At 42.3% G+C, this 23,880-nt stretch overlaps 1 protein-coding gene across 4 annotated transcripts; it reads left to right on the forward strand.

Annotated features, from left to right (window-relative positions):
* Nucleotides 1-86: 86 nt before the first annotated feature.
* Nucleotides 87-23,195, forward strand: PGBD1 (piggyBac transposable element derived 1). 4 transcript variants are annotated; one of them, XM_044928165.2, is made up of 8 exons: nucleotides 87-760; nucleotides 2,989-3,620; nucleotides 5,261-5,670; nucleotides 6,821-6,977; nucleotides 9,596-9,708; nucleotides 11,285-11,384; nucleotides 12,007-12,103; nucleotides 21,390-23,195. In XM_044928165.2, exons 2-8 carry the CDS (start codon nucleotides 3,608-3,610, stop codon nucleotides 22,954-22,956), a joined length of 2,457 nt encoding a protein of 818 aa, XP_044784100.2. In that variant the 5' UTR covers nucleotides 87-760; nucleotides 2,989-3,607; the 3' UTR covers nucleotides 22,957-23,195. The 4 variants fall into 4 exon arrangements, with proteins under 4 accessions (XP_044784100.2, XP_044784109.2, XP_006051500.4 ...); XM_044928174.2 differs by lacking the exon at nucleotides 87-760 and having other exon boundaries at nucleotides 2,573-4,953; XM_006051438.4 differs by lacking the exon at nucleotides 87-760 and having other exon boundaries at nucleotides 2,573-3,525; nucleotides 5,223-5,670.
* Nucleotides 23,196-23,880: the final 685 nt, after the last annotated feature.

A 23,880-nucleotide genomic window follows, 5' to 3' on the forward strand; every position in this document is an offset into this window, starting at 1 on the left:
GCTTAGGGGAGTCTGACTTCTGAATATGTCACCAGGGTGATAAACATCACTTGCTGATTGGTGGCAGCTGCTTGGGGTACTGCTGTCTGGAAAAGACTTCTTAGTCTGTCATGTGGGTGAGGAGACTGGTGAGCCCTCAGGTTTTGCTAAGGTTTTGTTCAGCTGCATATAATTTAAACACGAAAAATGGGAATAACATAATAAAAGTTTGTTTTTCTTTAAATAGAAAAGGCCAGAGACAGCAGCCCAGGCCTGGAAGGTGGTTCTCTGACATCACTAGGGGCCCCAGCCTTTGCCTTTCATGCCATCATTCCTTAAAGTCATCATATGATGATCCTTGATGGCTGCTGAAGCTCCAGCTATCACATACAAAATGTGGACAGAGGCAGAAGAACAGCGATGCCTCCTCGTCAGTCAGCTCCTTTTAAGCAGCTTTCCCATAAATCACTTCAGCACGTATATCATAGGCCAAAACTAAAGAAAGGGAAACTGGAAAGTATATCTTATTCTGGGTTTCAGACTGTCCAGCTGAAAATCAGGCTTCTGTCACTAAGAGTAAAGGGGAGAATGAAGGTTGAAATAGGCACTTAGGAGTCTTTGATCCACTTCCCACTGTGATCTGACTCAGTGCAAGCTGACCAGAAGCTACAGTTAATGCCATTTTCTGGAGAAGGACCAAATCTGCAGGAGAAACAGCTGTAATTTTTCAAGAAATTGAATTTTATGGAAAGTCAGTCATATTCCGTTGCTTAAGCCATAGGTATGTATCTTTTATTCTGCTTTTATTAGTAAAATTAAGTTGATACCAGGGAGTTTTCCAAGAGTTTTGAGGCATGTGCTGAGGTTAATGCCTAAATATTTAGCTCTGTATCATAGTTTAGATCTGTTTGATTCTGCTCAGTTAAGGAAGTGACCTGAAATATCTTTATTCTCTATTAAAGAGCGATGATAATCAAAAGATTCAAAGTATGAAGAATTATATACCCTTCAGTTCAGTCACTCAGTCACGTCCAACTCTGTGACCCCATGGGCTACCGCACGCCTGGCTTCCCTGTCCATCACCAACTCCCAGAACTTGCTCAAATTCATGTCCATCCAGTCGGTGATGCCATCCAATCATCTCATCCTCTGTCACCCCTTTCTCCTGCCTTCAATCTTTCCCAGCATCAGGGTTTTTTTTTTTTTTCCAATAAGTCAGTTCTTTGCATCAGGTGGCCACAGTATTGGAGCTTCAACTTCAGAATCAGTCCTTCCAGTGAATATTCAGTACTGACTTCCTTTAGGATTGACTGAAGCTTCCACAAGCCTCTTATCCTTATCCCTCAGAGGGCAGAGAGAATGGAAACCATGGTTACAGAAAACTAACCAAACTGATGACTTGAATCACAGCCTTGTCTAACTCAATGAAACTATGAAATGCCGTGTTAGGGCCACCCGAGACAGACGGGTCATGGTGGAGAGTTCTGACAAAACGTGATCCACTGGAAAAGGGATGGTAAATCACTTCAGTATTCTTGCCTTGAGAACCCCATCAACAGTACATACCCTTAGCTCTCTGGAAAATTAATCTTGGCTTTTTCTTTTCATGATGATTCTATATTATAGGTATTATAAGCACCTTAAGTTCATTGACACTTTAACCTAATTCTTCCTTACAATTCCAAAGGAAGTGGTGCACTCATCTGTACCCTGGGGGCAGACCCATAAATAACCACCTAGGCACAAATGATGGATAGAGATATATTTAAATAATGTTTTCCTTATTCCTGGAAATTATAGAAACGTTGAACAAAGGGCAAATGTTAGATTCAATTGGGGTTTTGCTTAAAAAATAAAACATCCTAGACACCCTAAAATGCAGCTAAAAATCTACTCAGAACAGAAAGTCAGGAAGACTACTGTATTGCAGCGATATTGATTGGCCATTTCTGTTTGAGTTTACTTTTAGAGTTTTTAAGTAGTTTTACTGTCAAAAATGACCATCTTTTCACATGTTAATTGGTTGTTAATATTAATTCTGATTTTGAACCACCATGTTCACCTGGGCTGAATTATTCTGTTAGATTCCCATTTTACTCTTAAACAGCAGTGCCCTTAAAAATTAAACAGGGGATTTAAATTTAAATGCACATGCCCTTTGACAAATATATTCCAGTATGTATTTACCCTAGAAATATATTCATAAAAGCATATAAAGATATTCAGTGGTGTTCTCTACTTATAAAGAAAAAATATAGTAGGGATAGTTAAGTAAATTAGCCCATACACTGGAATACTAATTGCTCTTAAAAGATAAACTGGTATGGGAAGATCGCCAAGTTAACTGAAAAAGATAAGATGTAAAACATATCATGATGCCAGGGGTGGTTTAAAATGCGTACTAAACAAATGTTTGTTGAGTGCTATTGTGTGGCTGCGGAGAAGGCAATGACACCCCACTCCAGTACTCTTGCCTGGAAAATCCCATGGATGGAGGAGCCTGGAAGGCTGCAGTCCATGGGGTTGCTGAGGGTTGGACACAACTGAGCGACTTCACTTTCACTTTTCACTTTCATGCATTGGAGAAGGAGATGGCAACCCATTCCAGTGTTATTGCCTGGAGAATCCCAGGGACGGGGGAGCCTGGTGGGCTGCCGTCTATGGGGTCCCACAGAGTCGGACACGACTGAAGTGACTTAGCAGCAGCAGCATTGTGTGGCTGGTGGTGTCCTGGGAGGGTATACACAAAATACTAACAGTGGTTAACTGTGGGGAGTTGGGATACTTTTCATTTCAGTCTCTGTGCAACATGAGGGTGTGTTTTGTTTTTGTTTTGGGACTTTTTAATATATTTTGATATATTGATACATTATTAGCAGGCTTAACTAAGTTATATATGCAGTTATATGCAACTTGAGTTTTAGTTGTGTGTATTTGAATCTGTATATTTAAATTTTTTAAATGTGTGCTGCTTGCTTTACTGCAATGTTTATTCATCTGTCTCCCCAGCAGCCTGTGAGGACTCTAAAGACAGAAACTCAGTTTTGTCTTCATCATCTATTTGGTTTTTAATCGAAATAATTGCAAAAATGAGGGGTAGTTTGGGGATATCCGGATGGTCTATCGGAGACTATGCTACTGAGCCGGTTGGGCTGTGGCAGCTGGAGTCCTCCAGGCGCACCAGAGAGATGTGCGGCCGCATTCCTAGAGAGAGACACAGAGCCGGCTCCGCCGCAGCCCGGAGTCCTGACGGCAGGAAGTGGGGGCACGCCCACCAGGCAAGGTAGCTGAATTCTCTGGACTGGAGAGCTGCGCCTCCGATCTCCGATGGGATTTTTCACTGGGTCAGCTACGTCTTTGTTGTGCTTCATCCTTGAACTTTTGGTCTGTTAGCAGTTAAGACACTCATTCACCGAGTGCCCCCTGTATTCCAAGTGCTGGGGTGCGATCGCAGTAAGATACATTCTGGGCCCGCGGGACGTCCTGGCATCCCAGTACGTCTCCGTGCATTCAGCAGGACATCCACCAGTATTTGCTGAATACCAGGTACGCCGGCAAAGATAAGACCCTGTCCTCAAGGAGCAAGGGGCGATGGTCGTGATGGGGGCTGTGACCTGTGAGTTGGAGAATGAAGCGAGTTGGTGAGGCAGGCTTGGGCTCACTTTTCCATGGGAATGCCCTCCGCCTGAGTGGCTCAGAGGACAAGATTGTCTGTACGTTAGATTTGGGGGTGGCATTTGCGCTGGGCCTTGGGGATTTACGGTAAGAAGACTAATCGTGGCCATAAAGTACAAGGTGGGTGGAACAAATACGAGTATTAGCTGGCAGTGACACGAGGCGTTTGAGAAGACGATGGCTTTCTTGCAAGTAGGGTCTGTGTCTTTTATTCCGGGGATAGCTCCTGGAAAATAATGATGTGCTCGATAAATGTTTATCGAGTGGCAAACACGTAAGTGAAACTCAGTTCTAAGATCGAATCCTGGGGAATTTGAATTTAGTTCAACCAGGAGCAATTGAAATTAGCATTTGGGGGTGGGGGAGTTGTCAGATATGGTCGGAATTGTGCTTTAAGAAATACCAGTCCAGTGATGATGAAGTAGTGGAGCAGGAATACCACACAGAAAATATTGTGATAATAGTGACTGTCAATCATAATGGTGTAAAAAGGAAGATGAAGGAGTGGGTGCAAGAGGCCTTTTGGAGGAAGAACTGACTGGACCCAGGGTGATTATGTACACTATATGTAGGCTGGCTTTGAGCCTGAATACATGGAGGATGGTGGTGATGCCAATAGAAATAGAAAAATACAGAGTGAGTGCAGCTTTGAGGAGGCTAATTTCAGTTGGGGATGTGTTGAAATGACAGAGAAGGAAGGTCCAAGGCTGGAGGCATCCTGTGGCTTTTCAAGATGTGAGTCTGGAATGTGAAAGGCAAGTCAGAACCAGATAGATAAGAGTGTTCTTAGAACAGAGATATATTGAATTTTGATGAAGATAACAAAAGGAAAAATGAGAGGGAGAAACAGAAGTTGAAATATTTCTGCTGTTTATCTATTGTTACATAAAAAAATAATGCCCCAAACTTAGTGGCGTAAGACAACTTCAGCTTATTATTTCTTATGATTCTGTAGGTTGACTGGGCAGTATTACCGGACTTACTCATGTGTCTGGGGACTAGGCTCAGCTCCGCTTCAGCTGGGGCTCTGTGGTTCTCATCCACATGACCTCTGCATGGCTAGCTTGGGCCTTCTCATGGCAAGGCAGTCTCATGGCTGTGTGCCAGGCACTACAAGAGCACTTCCTCTTACAGTGTCATATCTGCCATATTTTATTGGTCAGAGCAAGTCACAGACCAGCGCAGATTCAAGGGAAGGAAAAAGACTCCACCCCATAATGGGAAAAGTAACAAAATCTCATCACAACAGATCTTAGGCGATGGAGACTTGGAGACTTTTGAAAGTCTGCTTCACCTAAGGTAAAGTATTCTGTGAGAAAGACACAAAGATAGATGACCCTCCATCTAAAGTATAAGCTGCTCAGGCATTTTTATTAACCCTTCTTCTCTTATATCCCCTCCCTTTGGGCTCTACTCCCTTAGGAGTCAAGGTATACTTTATTGATAAAACAGGCAAGCAGGCCCAGTTTTTGAGCATCATTTAGAGTGGAGACAAAAAGATAAATGTGTTACATAGATTTTTGAAGCTCTTGTTATTTTCATGTTACTGATCAATACTTACGCCTCAGGTGTACATTTGCAAAAGCTAAGTGAACTGTTTTCTAAGCTTTTAAGATCAACATGGATGAAGTTTTGCAGGATTCCACTCCTGAAAATGGAGACAGCCTTGTGAAAGTGAAGGAGGAAGATCCCACATGGGAACAGACATGCAGCTCACAGGAGAGTGTCTCCCACACTCGGGAGCTTTGCCGCCTGCGCTTCCGGCACTTCTGCTACCAGGAGGTACCTGGGCCCCGGGAGGCTCTGGCCCAGCTCCGAGAACTTTGCCATCAGTGGTTGAGCCCAGAGACCCACAGCAAGGAGCGGATCCTGGAGCTGCTGGTGCTGGAGCAGTTCCTGACCATCCTACCCGAGGAGCTCCAGGCCAGGGTGCAGGCGTGTTCTTTGGAGAGTGGGGAGGATGCAGTGATAGCGCTGGAGAGTCTAGAGAGAGACACAGGAGACTCAGGAGAACAGGTGGGAAGAGAATGTGTGTGGTGGTGTGGGAGATGTAATGGCGAACATTTGTCTGTTAATTTTTAACTCTGAAATAATTTATAACTTGGGAGAGTAGTGCAGAGAACTGTGTGTACGATTCACACACATGTTAACGAAATGTTAACATTTGTTACAGCAATGTGCACCCTTCTTGTGTGAGCAAGTGCTCCCTCTCTCTGTATGCATACATATTGTGTGTGCACGCACACACCCCCATACAGCTTATGCAGTTTTTTTTCTTGAGCCATTTGAGAATGGAATTAGTTGGAGATACCCTTTTATCTCTAAACACTTCAGTGTGTTTCTGAAGAAGAAAGACATTCTTTTGTATAACTGGAATATAGATTATCATGTTTTGGGAAATTAAAATTTTTATGATACTATCACCTCAGTAGTAGTCTTTGTTCAGATGTATCTGTGATAGCCCAATAGTGTTCTTATGACAGTTTTGCCCCGATTCCATCATCACACATTTTTTAGTTGCTGTCTCTTCAGTCTTCTTAGATCTGGAACAGTTGTTCAGTCTTGTCATGACAATGACATTTTTGAAGAGTACAGATCAGTTACTTTTTGGAATGCCCCTCAATTTGGGTTTGTCTTGTATTTTCTCACGATAAGACCCAGGTAGTACATTTTGGCTGGAATACCACAGAAGTGACATTGTGGTCTCCTTAGTGCATCACTTCAGGAGGCACATGGTGGTAGATCATCCTGTGAGTGATGAGGTTAAGGTGGTATATTTCAGATTTCTCCACTATCAAGTTACCATTTTCCCCTTTGTAATTAGTAATCTGTGGGAGACATTTGGAGATGGTATGCATATCCTATTTCTCATTAAACTTCCACACACTAGTTTAAGCATCAATCTGGGGTTTGGTTTTGTTTTCCAGGCAGGGGTTCTTTGCCTGTATTGTGTCTCTTCTTTGCTTAGCATGTAGAACAGAATCTGGCTTTAGTAGGCATTCAGTCCATATTTGCCAAATGAGTGAGTGAATGTGTCTTGCTACTTTGTCTTACTCACTACTTAAGGACTAAATGAAGCTTGGTGTTCCCTTGGGGAATGTTGCTAACTGCTGTTCAGTCCAGTTCACACCAGGACGCCTTTTCAAAGTGAATCTTTTGTCCGCAGGCTTCTGTCTACACTCTAGGACAGGACCTGTGCCTCCTGGTGACAGAATATCGAGGAACCTCTTTGGAGTGTCAGAGCCCCCAGCTCCTGTTGGGGGCAACCACCCTGAAGAGTGAGTCTCCAGAGTCCCCCCAGGAGACTTCCCAAGAAGTGAGTGGTGAGTGCCAGAGGGCGAAGTTAGTAAAGACATTGGGAACAGGCCACTGACAGGTGTGTGGCCTTCTACGTGAAAGCTTGTTTATCTGTGTTCTCAAGTTTTGTTTTTGTCTAACCCTGTACCTCGGAGAAGGCGATGGCAACCCACTCCAGTACTCTTGCCTGGAAAATCCCATGGACGGAGGAGCCTGGTAGGCTGCAGTCCATGGGGTCGCGACGAGTCGGACACAACTGAGCGACTTCACTTTAACTTTTCTCTTTCATGAATTGGAGAAGGAAATGGCATCCCAGGAGATGCCAGGGAATCCCAGAATCCCAGGGATTGCGGAGCCTGGAGGACTGCCATCTCTGGGGTCGCACAGAGTCGGACACGACTGAAGCGACTTAGCAGCAGCAGCAGCAGCAACCCTGTACCTAAGCAAGCTTTTAAAAACACCTGAAATTGTAAAATGTTAGAAATCTAAGATCTTTTCAACACCCTTAATAGTTAGGAAAACCAAAACTCAGAGTATAAATGACTTGCCCAGGGTCAGCAGAGGCAGCATTGTCACCCGACCTTCTGGCCAAGATTCTCTTTACTATATGTCTCTACTCTACGTTTCTAATTCCACACCTGGAATTTAAATATTTACTTGGTAGCTTTCCATAACTTTGTCTTTTTCCCCATGGTAATGTTTTCTTCAGTGGCCTCCTTCAAGATGCACTCCCTGTCATTCGCAAGGGCTTTTTATACCTTCATAGGCCCTCCCAAATATTCTGGAAGCTCTAGCCAAGGACCTGTGTGCCTACTAGTCATAACCCAAGCACATTTCTCCAGGGTACCAGAGACCAAATGAACGGAAGAACAATTCCCCAGGCTACCTGCCTTCCCTCCCCTCCTGCTGGAGGGTAGGGTTTATTTAGGGGAAAGGTGGAGGGCGGGGGGCAGGGGGGAGGGGAGATTAGTTGGGGCCATTTTATGGGGTGTTTAAATTCAAACCAGGAAGTTCAGACTTGTAAAAAAGTTGGGTACCATTGAAGCCTTTTTTTTTTTCCTGTAAAAAATATGATTTACAGTGACTGTTATTTGTGTATATTTGATATTTCATTCCCAGCAGTCATGGAACACTAGTTTAAAATGAAAACTACCGACTACTTGAGTTTTGCTAGCCTCTTAATGCTCAGCTGTGATTCTTAGTGTCAGACAGATTGTTAAATTTTAGATATGTTGATGGAGAAGTAGAAAAGACCTTGGTATCATCTTACTCATGGCAACTTAAGCTCACTTTGTCTTGTTCTGTCTTTGGCAGAGATATAGATCAATGGGATCAGTGTGGTGTGTGTAGTGAGCATAATATGTTTGAAAACATTCTTCTACCTTCTTCCCAGTCTTAACCCTAAAGCTTTTCCACCTCAGGAGGATGATAAGGAGCAATCACAGAGTCTGGTCTGACATTTGTGCTCAGATTTCCCATTGCTCTTGATTTCTTTGCCCCTCTTCCATTTTCTGTTGCCATCCTGCCCCTCCTTAGCTTAGCCCTTTCTCTGACAGCAGACCTGCTTCACACTGTGCTTTTTAAGCTGTTGGTTTTCTGGCATATATGCATTGCGGGGAGATTAGGTAGTAATAGTGAATCATGGGCTAGGCTATTTTATTTTCCTAGCAAGCTTTATTCTCTCTAGTATGAAGGAACAGCACCAAAGAGATTCCACAGTGATTCACTGTTGAAGCAAAGAAAAGTAGTGCTATGTTCTGGGTTAGAATATCCCCTGTGCACTTCGTTTAGTAATTCTGGACTCCCTCTATTGTTACCGTCTTGGCAAACAGTGGTACATTACTTTGCATGGGGTCTTAAAGGGCTTTACAGAGGGCTTTTATGTTATCTCAGTCTTCACTGCCCCTGTAAAGTGGACTGTGTTCTCCCCCTTGTACAGATAAGGAATTGGAAAGAGTCTTTCTAAGTAACAGTGCAGTGACGTGCGGTCAGTATCACTGTTTGGATTACGGTTTCCAATGCAGCAGATTCTCAAAAGTTCTCCTAGTTTGCAGGTAGCATCTCTTCTGTGTATGACTGTGTGTCTGACATTTTTTACTGAAGTATAGTTTATTTACAGTGTTATTAGTTTCAAGTGTACATGTATGACTTTTTTAGAGCCATTTTAGGTTCATAGCAAAATTGAAAGATTTCTCGTCTCCCCCTGGCTCCCACACATACCCAGCCTCCCCCATTATCAACTCAATTTTTTTTATCCTCATTTTCTCTTTTCATCTTTCTCTTACCTGCTTTCCTGTTGCTCCTTGGTTTTGTCTCTGTTCTCCACTTCTTACCTTTCTTCTTCGTTCTCTGGTTAATGTTTCTTTAATCACCAACTTCTTCCCTCTCCTTATTTTCATCTGTGATTTCTGATTTTTCTTTTATGTCTGTGAAAGTGCATCACTGGAAAGCATCTCATGAGTTCATAAACACCACTTATTCTGTGGGTGGGAGACGCTAAAGCTCTAGAATTCCTGACAATGAAAACAGACGTGATGTTCTAGCTTAAGATCTGTATCTTAGTTCTTGGATGTTTAACAAACATAAGATTTAGGGTCTGGGTCCCCCATAAAGGGCTCTTGTAAAAGCTACTGTTTCTCTTCAGGACTCTTGTCTGCTCCGTCCACAAGGCCTGCTCCCCAGAGACCAGACCTTCTCCAGGAAGAGAATCCCAGAGACCAGGCTGCAGTACTGGGGTTGAACTCAGCCAGGTCCCAGGTGAGCAGGGTGCCCAGGCTGTGGGAACCTCAGTAGTAGCCCTCCTTCCCCCGCCCACCCATCCGTGGCCCTTCTCTTGGCTCACACTGGTCACCCTGAGAGCCTTTCAGGTGGCACAATCCCTCTGCCTTCACCTTGTCACCGAATACCACACACCATGTGCGCCTCATCCAGGAGCCCACACACACACGTTGTTGCCTCATTCCGCACCATATGCGGAAGGCACATCAAATCTCAGGCTATAAGAATAAGGGACAGAGTGAGGCCCTTGGTTTCCGAAAGTGCCTCCACTCATTTGATGCCCAGTGACAGATGTTTTCTCTTTTGGGGAACCTCTGGTTTCTCTCCGCAGTCTGAGAACCAACCTCTTCCTCATATTCCTTTATATTCCCAGTGTTCTGCACATGCACAATTCATACTTGGTGATGGTAATGGCAGTACTGTGTATCTTCTTCAGAGTGGACTCTTGTTCATTCTTACCCTTATTTTTAGTGGTCCAGTCATTTTCTGAGTCGTTTAGTTTGTAAGTGTTTAACTCTCCCATTGAAGCCCTTTCCTCTGCGTTAGTTTCCTCCAGACAGGTTTTCTCGCAGTCCTCTCCTCACTCAGTTTTCGCCTGTGATTTCTAATTGGCTCTTAATCCTGTCAGACCCAGGGCCTCCTAGTCTTAATACTTTACATTCCTGAAAACCAGTGTATAGCAAGTGAAATGTATAGCAAGTAAAACTTACCTTATGTATATTTAAATCAATGTAATTATCCTAAAATGTAACATAATGGAGAAACAAAATAATTTATTAAGAAAAAAAAGAAAGAATTCCCTGGTGGTTCGGGGGTTAGGACTTTGCATGCTCACTGCCTCGGGCCCAGGTTTGATCCCTCATCGAGGAACTAAGATCCCATAAGCCATGTGAGTATGAATTTAAAAAATGCAAACATTTGAACATAATAACTCCAAGAAATAATTAAATGTTTCACCATATGTAATCAAGTTTGAATTAAGTTGGAGTAAGAAGATCAACAGTCTGGGCAATGAAAGGGCAGAGATATGGGTGGTCAGTAGAATGAAAGTAGTGTTGAGTCAAATAATGAAAGAGCAGCCAGAGAAAGAGAAAATTAATATTAATTGAAGTAGGGCTAAGATGAAGTTATGGGCTGTATTGTGTCTGGAAAAGATATATTAAAGTCCTAACCCCAGGTGCCTGTGACTGATCTGATTTGGATATGGACTTTTTGTGGATGTAATCAAGTTAAGATGAGGTCATACTGGATCAGGGTGGGCCCTGCGTTCAGTGGTCAGTGTCCTTGTACGAAGGCCGTGCGATGACAGAGACACACACAGAGAAGGCCATGTAAGGACAGAAGCAGAGACCAGAGTGATGCATCCAGGGGACACTGAGGACTGCTGACAACCCTCAGAAGGTAGGAGAGAGGCAGGACGCTACTCTAGACCTTCAGAGAGCAGGCCCTGCTGGTTGGTCCTACTGGTGTGCAGTGTGGTAGTCAGCACCCTTCACAACCAGTCCCTTTATCTTTACCACAGTGAAGACTAAGAGGCCATTTGTTGTCCTTGTAGACATCAGTGAAGACTGAGGAAGCAGCACCGGTCCTTGTCTCAGAGGAGTGGCCAGTTCCGGGTCTGGCTCGGGAGGAGGCTACAAACGTCAGTCTCATGGGTAAGGACAGGCATCTGACTGGTGTCCACTTTTCCCATCATTAACCCTGACTCAGCCATCGTGAACCCACATTTCCTACACACCCTTCTTTCCCCTTCTTCTGGGCTCGTTCTCCACGCTTCTCTCAGCCTGTCATTTTGTATCCCTCACAATCACAGTACCTTCTATTACTAGACACTCAGCCTACTGATTCTTGCTGTTCTCTGATCATCCCTCTGTATTCCTTGATTCCCTCAACGTCTCCTCCTTTGCTCCCTTTTTCCCCCTTTGCAAGGGTCCCATGTAATTTGTCATTTTCACACATCCCTTAATATCTGGAAATTCCACAAACACCTCTGCCTTATCCCTTCTTCACATCAGAGGAAGTTCTCTTTACTTTGAGAACACTAAAAATTATGTGTAATTTTCTTTAAATAGTCTTTACCCCATTAGGCCTTCTCCCCTGGAAACTGATCTTTCTTAATATCTTCCCACACTCCACTACGTTTTTAGGATTGCTATGAGTATGTTCCTGGAACCTGTTGATTTTTGGTTTTAATTTGAAACATCCTATTCCCTACCCTGGAGATTTTTTCTAGATTCAGGTGGTAATGACATTTGAATTATCAATGTGTTATTTTAGCTGAAGAAGTTGTAACTAAAGACGGATTTTTTAACACAAAGCAAGAAACTTCTGAAGAAATGGAACGAGGTGCTGAGGCCTCAGGAATAGCCAGCAGGTGAGTGTCCATGTAGAATAGCTCCTACAAAAGTAAAAAATTGGAATGAAACCAGAGTAACCAGTTGGTAAACGTCCGCTTCCCTGGAATAATACAGAAAAAGTAACACTCACTTCTATGATCAGAGGAGGCCCCACACCAAGACACTGACCTGTCGGTATATCATAATTACACAAAACCTTCAGTTGGCACATGGTTGCCTTCAAGAATCCTCTCTTCGTTCCTTGCCTCTTCACTGTTCCCCTGGCTCCCTTATGTTTTTGTGGAGCTATAGATACAGAAGCCAGAAAAAGAAGATAGAGAAGGCAGAGGATTGAGATAGGAGAGTGAGGGCTGCAGATGAGGCTGTTGTCATGATGGTTAAAGAAATATCAGATCTGGAAAAGGACTTAAGACAGGAAGATAGGGTATTTTCAGCCTCCATTAGGGGAGTCCTGAGCAAGAATCAAAAGGAGTGAAGCTGATAATGGACAAATTAAAGGTAATAGTAGGATTTGCACCAGTGACCTGGTGAAAACACCACCTGAGAGTCACCAGAGCCATTTGCCCACATAGCCAGGGTTAATAAGGTGGGACTGAGAGCAGCCCCAACAATAGTGTAGCTTGTGAACTCACACAGTGGACAAAAGGGGACACAACAGAGCATACCCACAGGTGAACAGCCCCAGAGGAGAAAGGGCCTAATAACAGAAAGCTTCTTTAACATGAGAAAGGAGATAGTCACCCACATCCAGGGAGCACAGAGAGGAGAGTCCCATACAGGGTAAATCCAAGGAGGAACAAGCTGAGACCGCACAGTGATCAAACTAACAAAACTTAAATATAAATAAAGATATTAAAGCAACAAGGGAAAAGCAGCACATTACAAGGGAATCCCCATAAGGTTATCAGCTGATTTTTTAGCTGAAACTCTGCAGGCCAGAAGGAAGTGGCAAGATATATTTAAAATAATGAAAGGGAAAAACCTACAACCAAGAATACTCTACCCAGCAAGGCTCTCATTCACATTTGACAGAAATCCAAAGTTTTACAGACAAGCAAAAGCTGTGAAAATTCAGCAGCACCAAACTGACTTTATACAAATGCTAAATGAACCTCTCTAGGTGGGAAACACAAGAACAAAAGAGGAAGAGAGGAAGGGAAGAAAAAAGACCTTCAAAAACAAACCCGAAACAATTTAGAAAATGCAAATAGGAACATATATATCAATAATTACCTTAAATGTAAATGGATTAAATGCTCCAACCAAGAGACACAGGTTGACTGAATGGATACAAAAACAAGGCCTTGTATATATGATATCGACAAGAGACCCACCTCAGACTTAAGCACACATACAGACTAAAAGTGAGGGGACGGGAAAAGATATCCATACAAATAGAAATCAAAAGAAAGTTGAAGTAGCAATACTCATATCAGACAAAATAGACAAGAGGCAAGGTCACTACATCATGACTGAGGGATCAATACAAGAAGACAACACATATGCACCCAACAGAGCATTTGCCTTATATATTGAGATGCTCTGAACAGCCATGGTCCTGGAGAAGGGAATGGCTACCCACTCCAGTATTCTTACGGGAGAATTCCATGGACAGAGGGTACAGTCCATGGGGTCACAAAGAGTCAGACACGACTAGGTGACTACACTTGCACTTTAACAGCCATGAAAGGGGACACGACGGCACAAGAGGAGTAGGGAACTTTAACCCCCATTTACAACAACAGACAGATCGTCCAGACAGAAAATTAATAAAGGAAGCACAAACCTTAAATGAGTTCAGTTCAGTTCAGTCGCTCCGTTGCGTCTGACTCTTTGCAACCCCATGAATCGCAGCACGCCAGGCCTCCCTGTCCATCACCATCTCCCGGAGTTCACTCAAACTCAAGTTCATCGAGTCGGTGATGCCATCCAGCCATCTCATCCTCTGTGGTCCCCTTCTCCTGCCGCCAATCCCTCCCAGCATCAGAGTCTTTTCCAATGAGTCAACTCTTCGCATGAGGTGGCCAAAGTACTGGAGTTTCAGCTTTAGCAGCATTCCTTCCAAAGAAATCCCAGGGCTGATCTCCTTCAGAATGGACTGGTTGGATCTCCTTGCAGTCCAAGGGACTCTCAAGAGTCTTCTCCAAAACCACAGTTGAAAAGCATCAATTCTTCGGTGCTCAGCTTTCTTCACAGCCCCAACTCTCACATCCATACATGACCACTGGAAAAACCATAGCCTTGACTAAACGGACCTTTGTTGGCAAAGTAATATCTCTGCTTTGGATATGCTATCTAGGTTGGTCATAACTTTCCTTCCAAGGAGTAAGCATCTTTTAATTTCATGGCTGCAGTCACCATCTGCTGTGATTTTGGAGCCCAAAAAAATAAAGTCTGACACTGTTTCCACTGTTTACCCATCTATTTCCCATGAAGTGATGGGACCAGAGGCCATGATCTTCATTTTCTGAATGCTGAGCTTTTTTCACTCTCCTCTTTCACTTTCATCAAGAGGCTTTTTAGTTCCTCTTCACTTTCTGCCATAAGGGTGGTGTCATCTGCATATTTGAGGTTACTGATATTTCTCCCGGCAATCTTGATTCCAGCTTGTGCTTCTTCCAGCCCAGCGTTTCTCATGATGTACTCTGCATAGAAGTTAAATAAGCAGGGTGACAATATACAGCCTTGACGTACTCCTCTTCCTATTTGGAACCAGTCTGTTGTTCCGTGTCCAGTTCTAACTCTTGCTTCCTGACCTGCATACAGATTTCTCAAGAGGCAGGTCAGATGGTCTGGTATTCCCATCTCTCTCAGAATTTTCCACAGTTTATTGTGATCCACACAGTCAAAGGCTTTGGCACAGTCAATAAAGCAAAAATAGATGTTTTTCTGGAAGTCTCTTGCTTTTTTGATGATCCAGCGATGTTGGCAATTTGATCTCTGGTTCCTCTGCTTTTTCTAGAACCAGCTTGAACATCAGGAAGTTCACGGTTCACATATTGCTGAAGCTTGGCTTGGAAAATTTTGAGCATTACTTTACTAGCATGTGAGATGAGTGCAATTGTGTGGTAGTTTGAGCATTCTTTGGCATTGCCTTTCTTTGGGATTGGAATGAAAACTGACCTTTTCCAGTCCTGTGGCCACGGCTGAGTTTTCCAAATTTGCTGGCATATTGACTGCAGCACTCTCACAGCATCATCTTTCAGGATTTGAAATAGCTCCACTGGAATTCCATCACCTCCACTAGCTTTGTACGTAGTGATGCTTTCTAAGGCCCACTTGACTTCACATTCCAGGATGTCTGGCTCTAGGTCAGTGATCACACCATCGTGATTATCTGGGTCGTGAAGCTCTTTTTTGTACAGTTCTGTGTATTCTTGCCACCTCTTCTTAATATCTTCTGCTTCTGTTAGGTCCATACCATTTCTGTCCTTTATCAAGCCCGTCTTTGCATGAAATGTTCCCTTGGTATCTCTGATTTTCTTGAAGAGATCTCTAGTGTTTCCCATTCTGTTGTTTTCCTCTATTTCTTTGCATTGATAGCTGAGGAAGGCTTTCTTATCTCTCCTTGCTATTCTTTGGAACTCTGCATTCAGATGCTTATATCTTTCCTTTTCTCCTTTGCTTTTCACTTCTCTTCTTTTCACAGCTATTTGTAAGGCCTCCCCAGACAGCCATTTTGCTTTTTTGCATTTCTTTTAGATTAGACCAAATAGACTTAATTGGTATTCAGAGGGCATTCCATCCAAAAGCAGCAGAGTACACTTTGTCCTCAAATGCACACAGAACATGCTCCAAGATGGATCACAATCTTGGGTGACAAGTTTACTGAGGCTTAAGAAAATTGAAATCATAAAAGCATCTTTTCTGACCACAATACTATGAGATTTGAAATAAATTACAGGAGAAAAACCTGTAAGAAACACAAACACATGAGGCTAAACAATGTTATTAAATAGCCAATGAGTCACTGAAGAAATAAAAAAATACCTGGAGACATAGGACAATGAAAACATGTTGATCCAAAACCTATGAGATGCAGCAAAAGCAATTCTAAGAGGGAAGTTTATAGCAGTACAGTCTTATCTCAAGAAACAAAAAAATCTCAATCTAGTTGCTTACACCTGAAGCAACTAGAGAAAGAAGAACAAACAAAACCCAAACTTAGAAGGAAATGAATCATAAAGATCAGAGCAGAAAGAGACAAAACAATAGCAAAGAACTAAAAGCTTGTTCTTTGAAAAGATAAAATGGATAAGCCTTTAGCCAGACTCATCAAGGCAAAAAGGAGAGGACTCAATAAAATTAGAAATGAAAAAGTTTCAACTGACACCACAGAAATACAAAGGATCATAAGAGACTCCTATTAATACAAGCAACTGTATGCCAATAAAATGGACAACCTGGAAGAAATGGACAGATTCTTAGTTACAGTCTTCTAAGACTGAACCAGGAAGAAATAGAAAACATGGGCAGGCCAGTCACAAGTACTGAAACAAAGTTCAATTAAAAAACTCCAAACAGGGCTTCCCTGGTAGCTCATGGGTAAAGAATCCACCTGACATTGTAGGAGACATGACTTGGATCCCTAGTCCGGGAAGATCCTACACGCCATGGAGCAACTAAGCCTGTGCTCTAGAGCCCAGGAGCCACGACGGCAGAGCCCACACGCCACAACGACTGAAGCCCGTGTGTCCTAGAGCCGGTGCTCAGCAATGAGAGAAGCCACCACAGTGAGAAGCCTGTGCACCACAACGAAGAGTAACCCCTGCTCACGACAACTAGAGAAAAGCCTGTGCAGCAATGAGGACCCAGTACAGCCAAAGATAAAACAAATAAAAAATTATTTTTAAAAAAGATAAAACGGTCCCAAAGTGGGAAAAATATCCCCACAAACAAATGTCCTGAACCAGATGGCCTCACAGGTGAATTCTGTCAAACATTTGGAAAAGAGTTAACACCTAACCTTCTGAAACTCTTCCAGAAAATTGCAGAGGAACACTTCCAAGCTCCTTCTACAAGGCTATCATCACTCTGATACCCAAACCAAAGATATCACACACACAGAAAAGAAAATTACAGGCCAATATCACATGAACATAGGTGCAAAAATCCTCAATAAAATACTAGCAAATTGAATCCAACAACATTAAAAGGATCATATACCCTGATCAAACTGGATTTATCCCAGGGATGCAACATGGATTCTTCAATATATGCAAACTAATCAGTGTGATACACCACGTTAACAAATTGAAGAATAAAAACCATATGATCATTTCTATAGATGCAAAAAAAAAAAAACTTTAGACAAAATTCAACACCCATTTATGATTAAAACTCTAGAAAGTGGTTTTAGAGGGAATCTACCTCAACATAATACAAGGCCATTATACAGCAAACCTACAGTTAGACAGCCCTCAGGAAGGGAGAAAATATTTGCAAACAAAGCAACTGAGAAGGGATTAATCTCCAAAATATGCAAACGCCTCATGCAATTCAACATTAAAAAAAAAAACCTCAATGGATAGTTAGGGAGTTTGGAATGGACATGTACACGCTGCTATATTTAAAACATAACCAACAAGGACCTACTATATAGCACATGGAACTCTGCTCAATGGTATGTGGCAGCCTGGATAGGAGGGGAGTTTGGGGAAGGATGGATACACATATATGTATGGCTGAGTCCCTTTGCTGTCCACCTGGAACTGTCACAACATTGTTAACTGGCTATTCCCCAATATAAAATTAAAAGTTTTTTTACAAAACAAAACAATGAAAAAATGGGCAGAAGATCTAAATAGATATTCCTCCACAGAAGACACACAGGTAACCAAGAACAGATGAAAAGATGCTCAACATCACTAAGTATTAGAGAAATGCAAATCAAAACTACAGTGAGGCATCAACCTACACTAGTCAGAATGGCCATCATCCAAAAACCTACAAACAACAAATACTGGAGAAGATGCAGAGAAAAGGGAACCCTCCTACACTGTTAGTGGGGATGTATATGGTACAGCCACTATGGAGAACAGTATGGAGGTTCCTCACAAAACTAGAGTTGCCATATGACCCTGCAATTCCATTCCCAGGCATATACCTGAGAAAACCATAATTCAAAAGATACATGCACCCCAGTGATCACTGCAGCACTATTTACAACAGCCAGGTTATGGAAGACACCCAGATGTCCATCAACAGAGGAATGTATAAAGATGTCATACATATATACAATGTTAGCCATAAAAAGGGATGTAATAATGCCATTTGCAGAGACCTAGAGACTGTCATACACAGTGAAGTAAGCCAGAAAGACAAATATTGTATAGTATCACTTATATGTGGAATCAAGAAAAATGGATGAACTTATCTGCAAAGCAGAAATAGAGTCACAGATGTAGAAAACAAACTTATGGTTAGGAATGGGGGAAGTGAGGGGTGGGATGAATTGGAGATTGGAACTGACATGTATACACTACTGTACATAAAATAGATAGCTAATGAGAACCTACTTTATAGCACAGGGAACTCTGTAGTCAGTGCTCTGTAGTGACCTAACTGGGAAGAGAATCTTAAAAAAAAAAAAAAAAACAGTGGATATGTGTATAATGGATTCACTTTGCTGTACAGCAGAAACTAACAACGTTGTAACTCAACCATACTCTAATATCAATTAAAAAAAAAAAAAAAAACAAGACTACATACACGAGTGGTGGTTGTGGAATGAATGAGTGTGTAGCATAGGTGCTCCTGAAGCAGAGAGACCAGATCATGAGCAGAAGGTAGGCTTCTGGGAAGACCACCAACTCCTTGGAGACTTGAGTAAATAAGAAAAAGGAAATAGCTTGGGGTAATTATACTGAAGAGCAGGGCAGAGAATGAGAATTCTTCTTGACATTTGTTCATCTTAGGCAAACAGGGACCACAATCTCAGTTAAAAGAGAAACCTCTTAAAGCTTGAGAAGTGAGATCTTTCATAAAGCTCGTGAAGTCTGAGCCAAGCTGTACTAAACGAAGAGAAGTAACACTGTGACTTAGCTCAGGACTATAATTAGAGAATACAAATCTGCTCATGTGTCTGTCAGGTACATTTACATCAAATAACAAACCATAACTCACAGTGCCTCTGAGAATCAAGATATCTTACTGTTGATGTGACAAGAAGTCTGAAGGGGTAGGCTGTTCTAGGCTTGAGGCTCCACCATGATATCAGAGATTGAGTGACCCCCAACATCCTCACTCATTCAATAAGCATATTATCACTCATATTCAGAATCACATATAATACAGAGACCCTACCTTCAGTAAGTCATGTGAGGGTACAGCAGATAAGTGAACACAGAACACAATGCAGTATGACTTCATGCCCTGTAGCTATGATAGATCTTGCAGCAGAGAACCCAACTGAGATCTGGATACTGGAGAGGGTATCCCAGAAGAGGTAACATTTGAAACAAAACCTGACGAGTAAGCCAGCATTTACCAAATAAAGAGGAGGCAGATCAGAGAGAGAAAGAAAATGCAAATGCCTAGAGAGGCTAGAAGAACTGGGAGAGAAGAGTCACAGATCATTCTGAAGAGCAACTTCTGCCTGAAAAATTCTGGGTCCTCTGGAGTAGGAAAAGAGGTCATGTTTGGAGATACCAAGAACTGAGTACAAAGAAGATCTGAGAAGAGTGATGAAACACCCATTGTGGGGAACTGGGAAGAAAGGGACAAGAGGACATGAGAAGGATTTCTGGGCAGTATTGAGTAACTAGCTGAACTTCAGAGACCATCGTTATTAGCTGTTATCAGTCTACCTCATTGTGTGATTTCTGTGGCACTGCTCACTCCTGGATGAGGAATAGAGAAGACCAGGGAGGGGGTTGATCGGGTGCTGAATTTTGCTGGTCCAGCACTACAGACACTGGGGCAGGGTGATTGATGATCCTGGCAAGAGAGGGACTAAGGCAGTGGATCATGAAGTCTAGATGGAAGAGCAAGGGAGGTAAAATGAGGAGGGAATGGAGGAGTCAAAGTGAGAGGGAAGAACCAGTACCATGGGACAACTTTATGAGGGGCCTAGAGTGAAAAGAAATTGGGACCAGAGAGTGAGCTTTTGGAGTTTTCAGCAATGGAAAGTTCAGTGTAGTGAAGTGACAGGATTCAAGGAGGATCCCTGAAGTTGAGGATGTCAGGGGACTCTTAAGATGGATTTGTTGAATGGATCATACACACAGATATTAACAACATTCAGGATGATAAATACTCTAAGCAGATAAATATATGTACTGTAAATTATATTGGGCTTCCTAGATGGCTCAGTGGGTAAAGAATCTGCCTGCAATGCAGGAGACCCAGGAGACTTGGGTTTGATCCCTGAGTCAGGAAGATCCCCTAGAGTAGGGCATGGCAACCCACTCCCAGTATTCTTGCCTGGAGAATCCAATGGACAGAGGAGTTGGTGGGCTACAGTCCATGGGGTCACTGAGAGTCAGACACGACCTAGCATAAATGCTCTAAACAGATAAATATATGTACTGTAAATTATATTACACCATACTTTTTTCACTGCTTTTTTCTCCCTTATGTCTTCTTAAATTAGACCATTTACCAACAGGACATTAGTAAATAACATGCAGATTTCTAGAATTTAAGAAGCTTGTATGAAATAATAGTTTTCCTCTTAGTAACTTTAGCACACTTCTTTGAGAAACCCATAAAAATCCGTTCAAGGGCAATCAGTCTGAGTTTCTGTTTTGTTTCTCCCCAAAACTGTGTATCCACCAGATGAATGCAGAACTAGAGGAGGCTAAATCCTTCTTTGTTCAGAAAGTCTGTTAAAGATGAGGGGGCTGAGTATAAATAACCACCCATTTCTTTGTCCAAATTCAGAACCAATTGATAGAGACATAGGAGTAAAACAAATAGTTCTAGAAACCTCAGCTTTATGACTGACAGAAGCTAGACCAATAAAGCCGCTCAGAGGCAGAGCTAAATGGATGCATAGTGACTGCAGACCCTTTCCGCATAGGCCTTCCTGATCCATCTTGGCTGGGGGAAGGAACATGGAATGTCTGCAACCTGCTCATAAAGAGGACAGCCCAGTTCCTTCTCCCAGATTCAACAGTTAAGTCATGAAGAGTGAGTTGGAAGAAGGGAGGCCAGAAATGCTCAGTCTGGCCAAGCCCTCCCCACAGGAACACGAGGAGTGAGACGTATTCCCCACAGAAGAATCTTTAGGTGTCAGTGGATTTATCCTGTATGAGTAAATAAGACTGAGAATTTTTACAGCCTATGTTTTTTCTTTCTCAGAGACTGTGTACCCCAGACCCCTTGTGGTACCCCTGTTCCTGCTGAAAGGACACTTGTGCATTTGAATACTCTCAAGGACCGTCATCCGGGGGACTTGTGGGCTCGGATGCACATCTCCTCCCTGGAATATGCTGCAGGAGACATCACCCGGAAAGGGAAGAAGAAAGACAAAGCTCGAGTGAGTGAACTGCTCCAAGGCCTTGCATTTTCTGGTGATTCAGATGTGGAAGAGGATAACGGGCCTGAGACCCAGCCTGCTCCAAAAAGGCCAAAAGGGTCAGGTGTCCCAGAGAAGAACTGGACCAAAAGAGATATTAAACCCAACTTTCCATGCTGGTCAGCACTGGATTCTGGACTTTTGAATCTTAAGAGTGAAAAGTTGAACCCAGTAGAGTTCTTTGAGTTATTTTTTGATGATGAAACATTCAACCTGATTGTCAGTGAAACCAATAATTATGCTTCTCAGAAAAATGTCAACTTGGAAGTCACAGTTCAGGAAGTGAGGTGTGTGTTTGGTGTCCTGCTTTTGAGTGGACTCGTGCGGCGTCCCAGAAGGGGAATGTACTGGGAAGCGTCTGATGCTGACCAGAGCCTGGTTAGAGATGCAATCAGAAGGGATAGATTTGAATTGATTTTCTCATACCTGCATTTTGCAGATAATAGCCATCTAGATCAGAATGATAAGTTCACAAAATTGAGGCCTCTCATAAAGCAAATGAATAAAAATTTTCTCCTATATGCTCCCCTCGAAGAATACTACTGTTTTGATAAGACAATGTGTGAGTGCTTTGATAGTGACCAATTTCTGAATGGTAAATCTATTAGAATTGGCTATAAAATCTGGTGTGGTGCTACCACAGAGGGTTATCTGGTTTGGTTTGAGCCTCATCAAGAAGAAACAACTCTGATGGCAGGTAAGGATCCTGATCTTGGTTTCGGTGGAAACCTCGTGATGAATTTTGCTGATGTTCTTTTAGCAAGGGGTCAGTATCCATATCACCTGTGCTTCGATGGCTTCTTTACCAGTGTCACATTGGTGTCAGCCTTGAAGAAGAAAGGGGTGAGGGCCACAGGGACAATTCGTGAGAGCAGGACTGAAAAATGCCCCCTTATGAGTGCAGAACATATGAAAACAATGAAGAAGGGGTACTGTGATTTCCGAGTAGAAGAAAATGATGAGATAATTTTGTGTCGTTGGCACGGTGATGGTATTATCAGTCTGTGTTCCAATGCTGTTGGCATAGAGCCAGTCGATGAGATACACTGTTTTGCCAGTGACAAGGAGATCCCTCAGATAAGTCAACCATCCATAGTGAAACTGTATGATGAATGCAGGGAAGGTGTAGCTAAAATGGAGCAGATCACTTCCAAATACAGGGTGAAAATAAGAAGCAAGAAATGGTACTCAGTTCTGGTGAGCTATATGATTGACATAGCCATGAGCAATGCATGGCAGCTACACAGAGCCTGTAACCCAGGCGCCTCTCTAGACCTCGGGGATTTTCGGAGATACGTTGCACATTTCTACTTGGAGCATAATGCGAATATGTCAGATGAAGGCAGGTGAAACAGACACAATGAAGACATTAATAAAACACAGAAAAGTCACAACTATACAGCAGATTGTACCCAAAGCAAACAATGATGTATGTATACAATTAAATAATGTATACAATTCAATAACTAATATTTCTGTTAAAAATGTAGAGTTTCAAAAACTTATAACAAATGATCTGTAAAAATGTTGAAATCCGTTGGTACCTTGTGTATGTCTAATTTTGATATAAACATATGGGAAACCCTTTATTAGTTGCATTGAATTGATTATCCATTTAAAGAACGAAATCCTGCCTTTTTTTTTCCTGGTGGTTTTTTCTGGGGAATGCCATTTATAAATGCAGGCAGAATTTAATATAATCCCTATCAAATCACTCACTAAAATTTTTCACAGAACTAGAACAAATAATTCCAAAATTTATATGGAACCACTAAAGACCCAGAATTGCCAAAGCAGTTCTTAGGAAAAAGAACAAAGCTAGAGGCGTAACCCTCCCAGACTTCTGACAATACTACAAAGCTAAAGTTACCAAAACAATGTAATACTGGCACAAAAAACAGAAACATGGATCAATGGAACAGAATAAAGAGCCCAGAAATAAACCTACACCTATGATCAAACTTCGACAAGAGGCAAGAATATACAAAGTAGAAAACAGTCTTCAGGTGGTACTGGGAAAGTTGGACAGTCATATGTACATCAATAAGGTCAGAACACACCCTCACACCACATCCAAAAATAAACTCAAAATGGCTTAAAGACAAATATAAGACATGACATCATAAAACTAGAAGAGAACCTAGGCAATTTATTCTCTGACATAAATCATAGCACTTTTTCCTTAGGTCAGTCCCCCAAGTCAATAGAAATGAAAGCAAAAATAAACAGATGGGGCCTAATCAAACTTAACAAACTTTTGCACAGCAAATAGAA

This window comes from Bubalus bubalis, chromosome 2 (genome assembly GCF_019923935.1).
Source record: "Bubalus bubalis isolate 160015118507 breed Murrah chromosome 2, NDDB_SH_1, whole genome shotgun sequence".
NCBI classification, from domain to species: Eukaryota; Metazoa; Chordata; class Mammalia; order Artiodactyla; family Bovidae; genus Bubalus; species Bubalus bubalis.

What these genes read in the sequence shown, in the direction of transcription:
- PGBD1 (XM_044928165.2), top strand. An exon ending in CAGGAGACTCAGGAGAACAG is followed by an intron (nt 5,671 to 6,820) that starts GTGGGAAGAGAA and finishes TTTTGTCCGCAG; the next exon opens with GCTTCTGTCTACACTCTAGG. An exon ending in GCCTCAGGAATAGCCAGCAG is followed by an intron (nt 12,104 to 21,389) that starts GTGAGTGTCCAT and finishes TTTCTTTCTCAG; the next exon opens with AGACTGTGTACCCCAGACCC.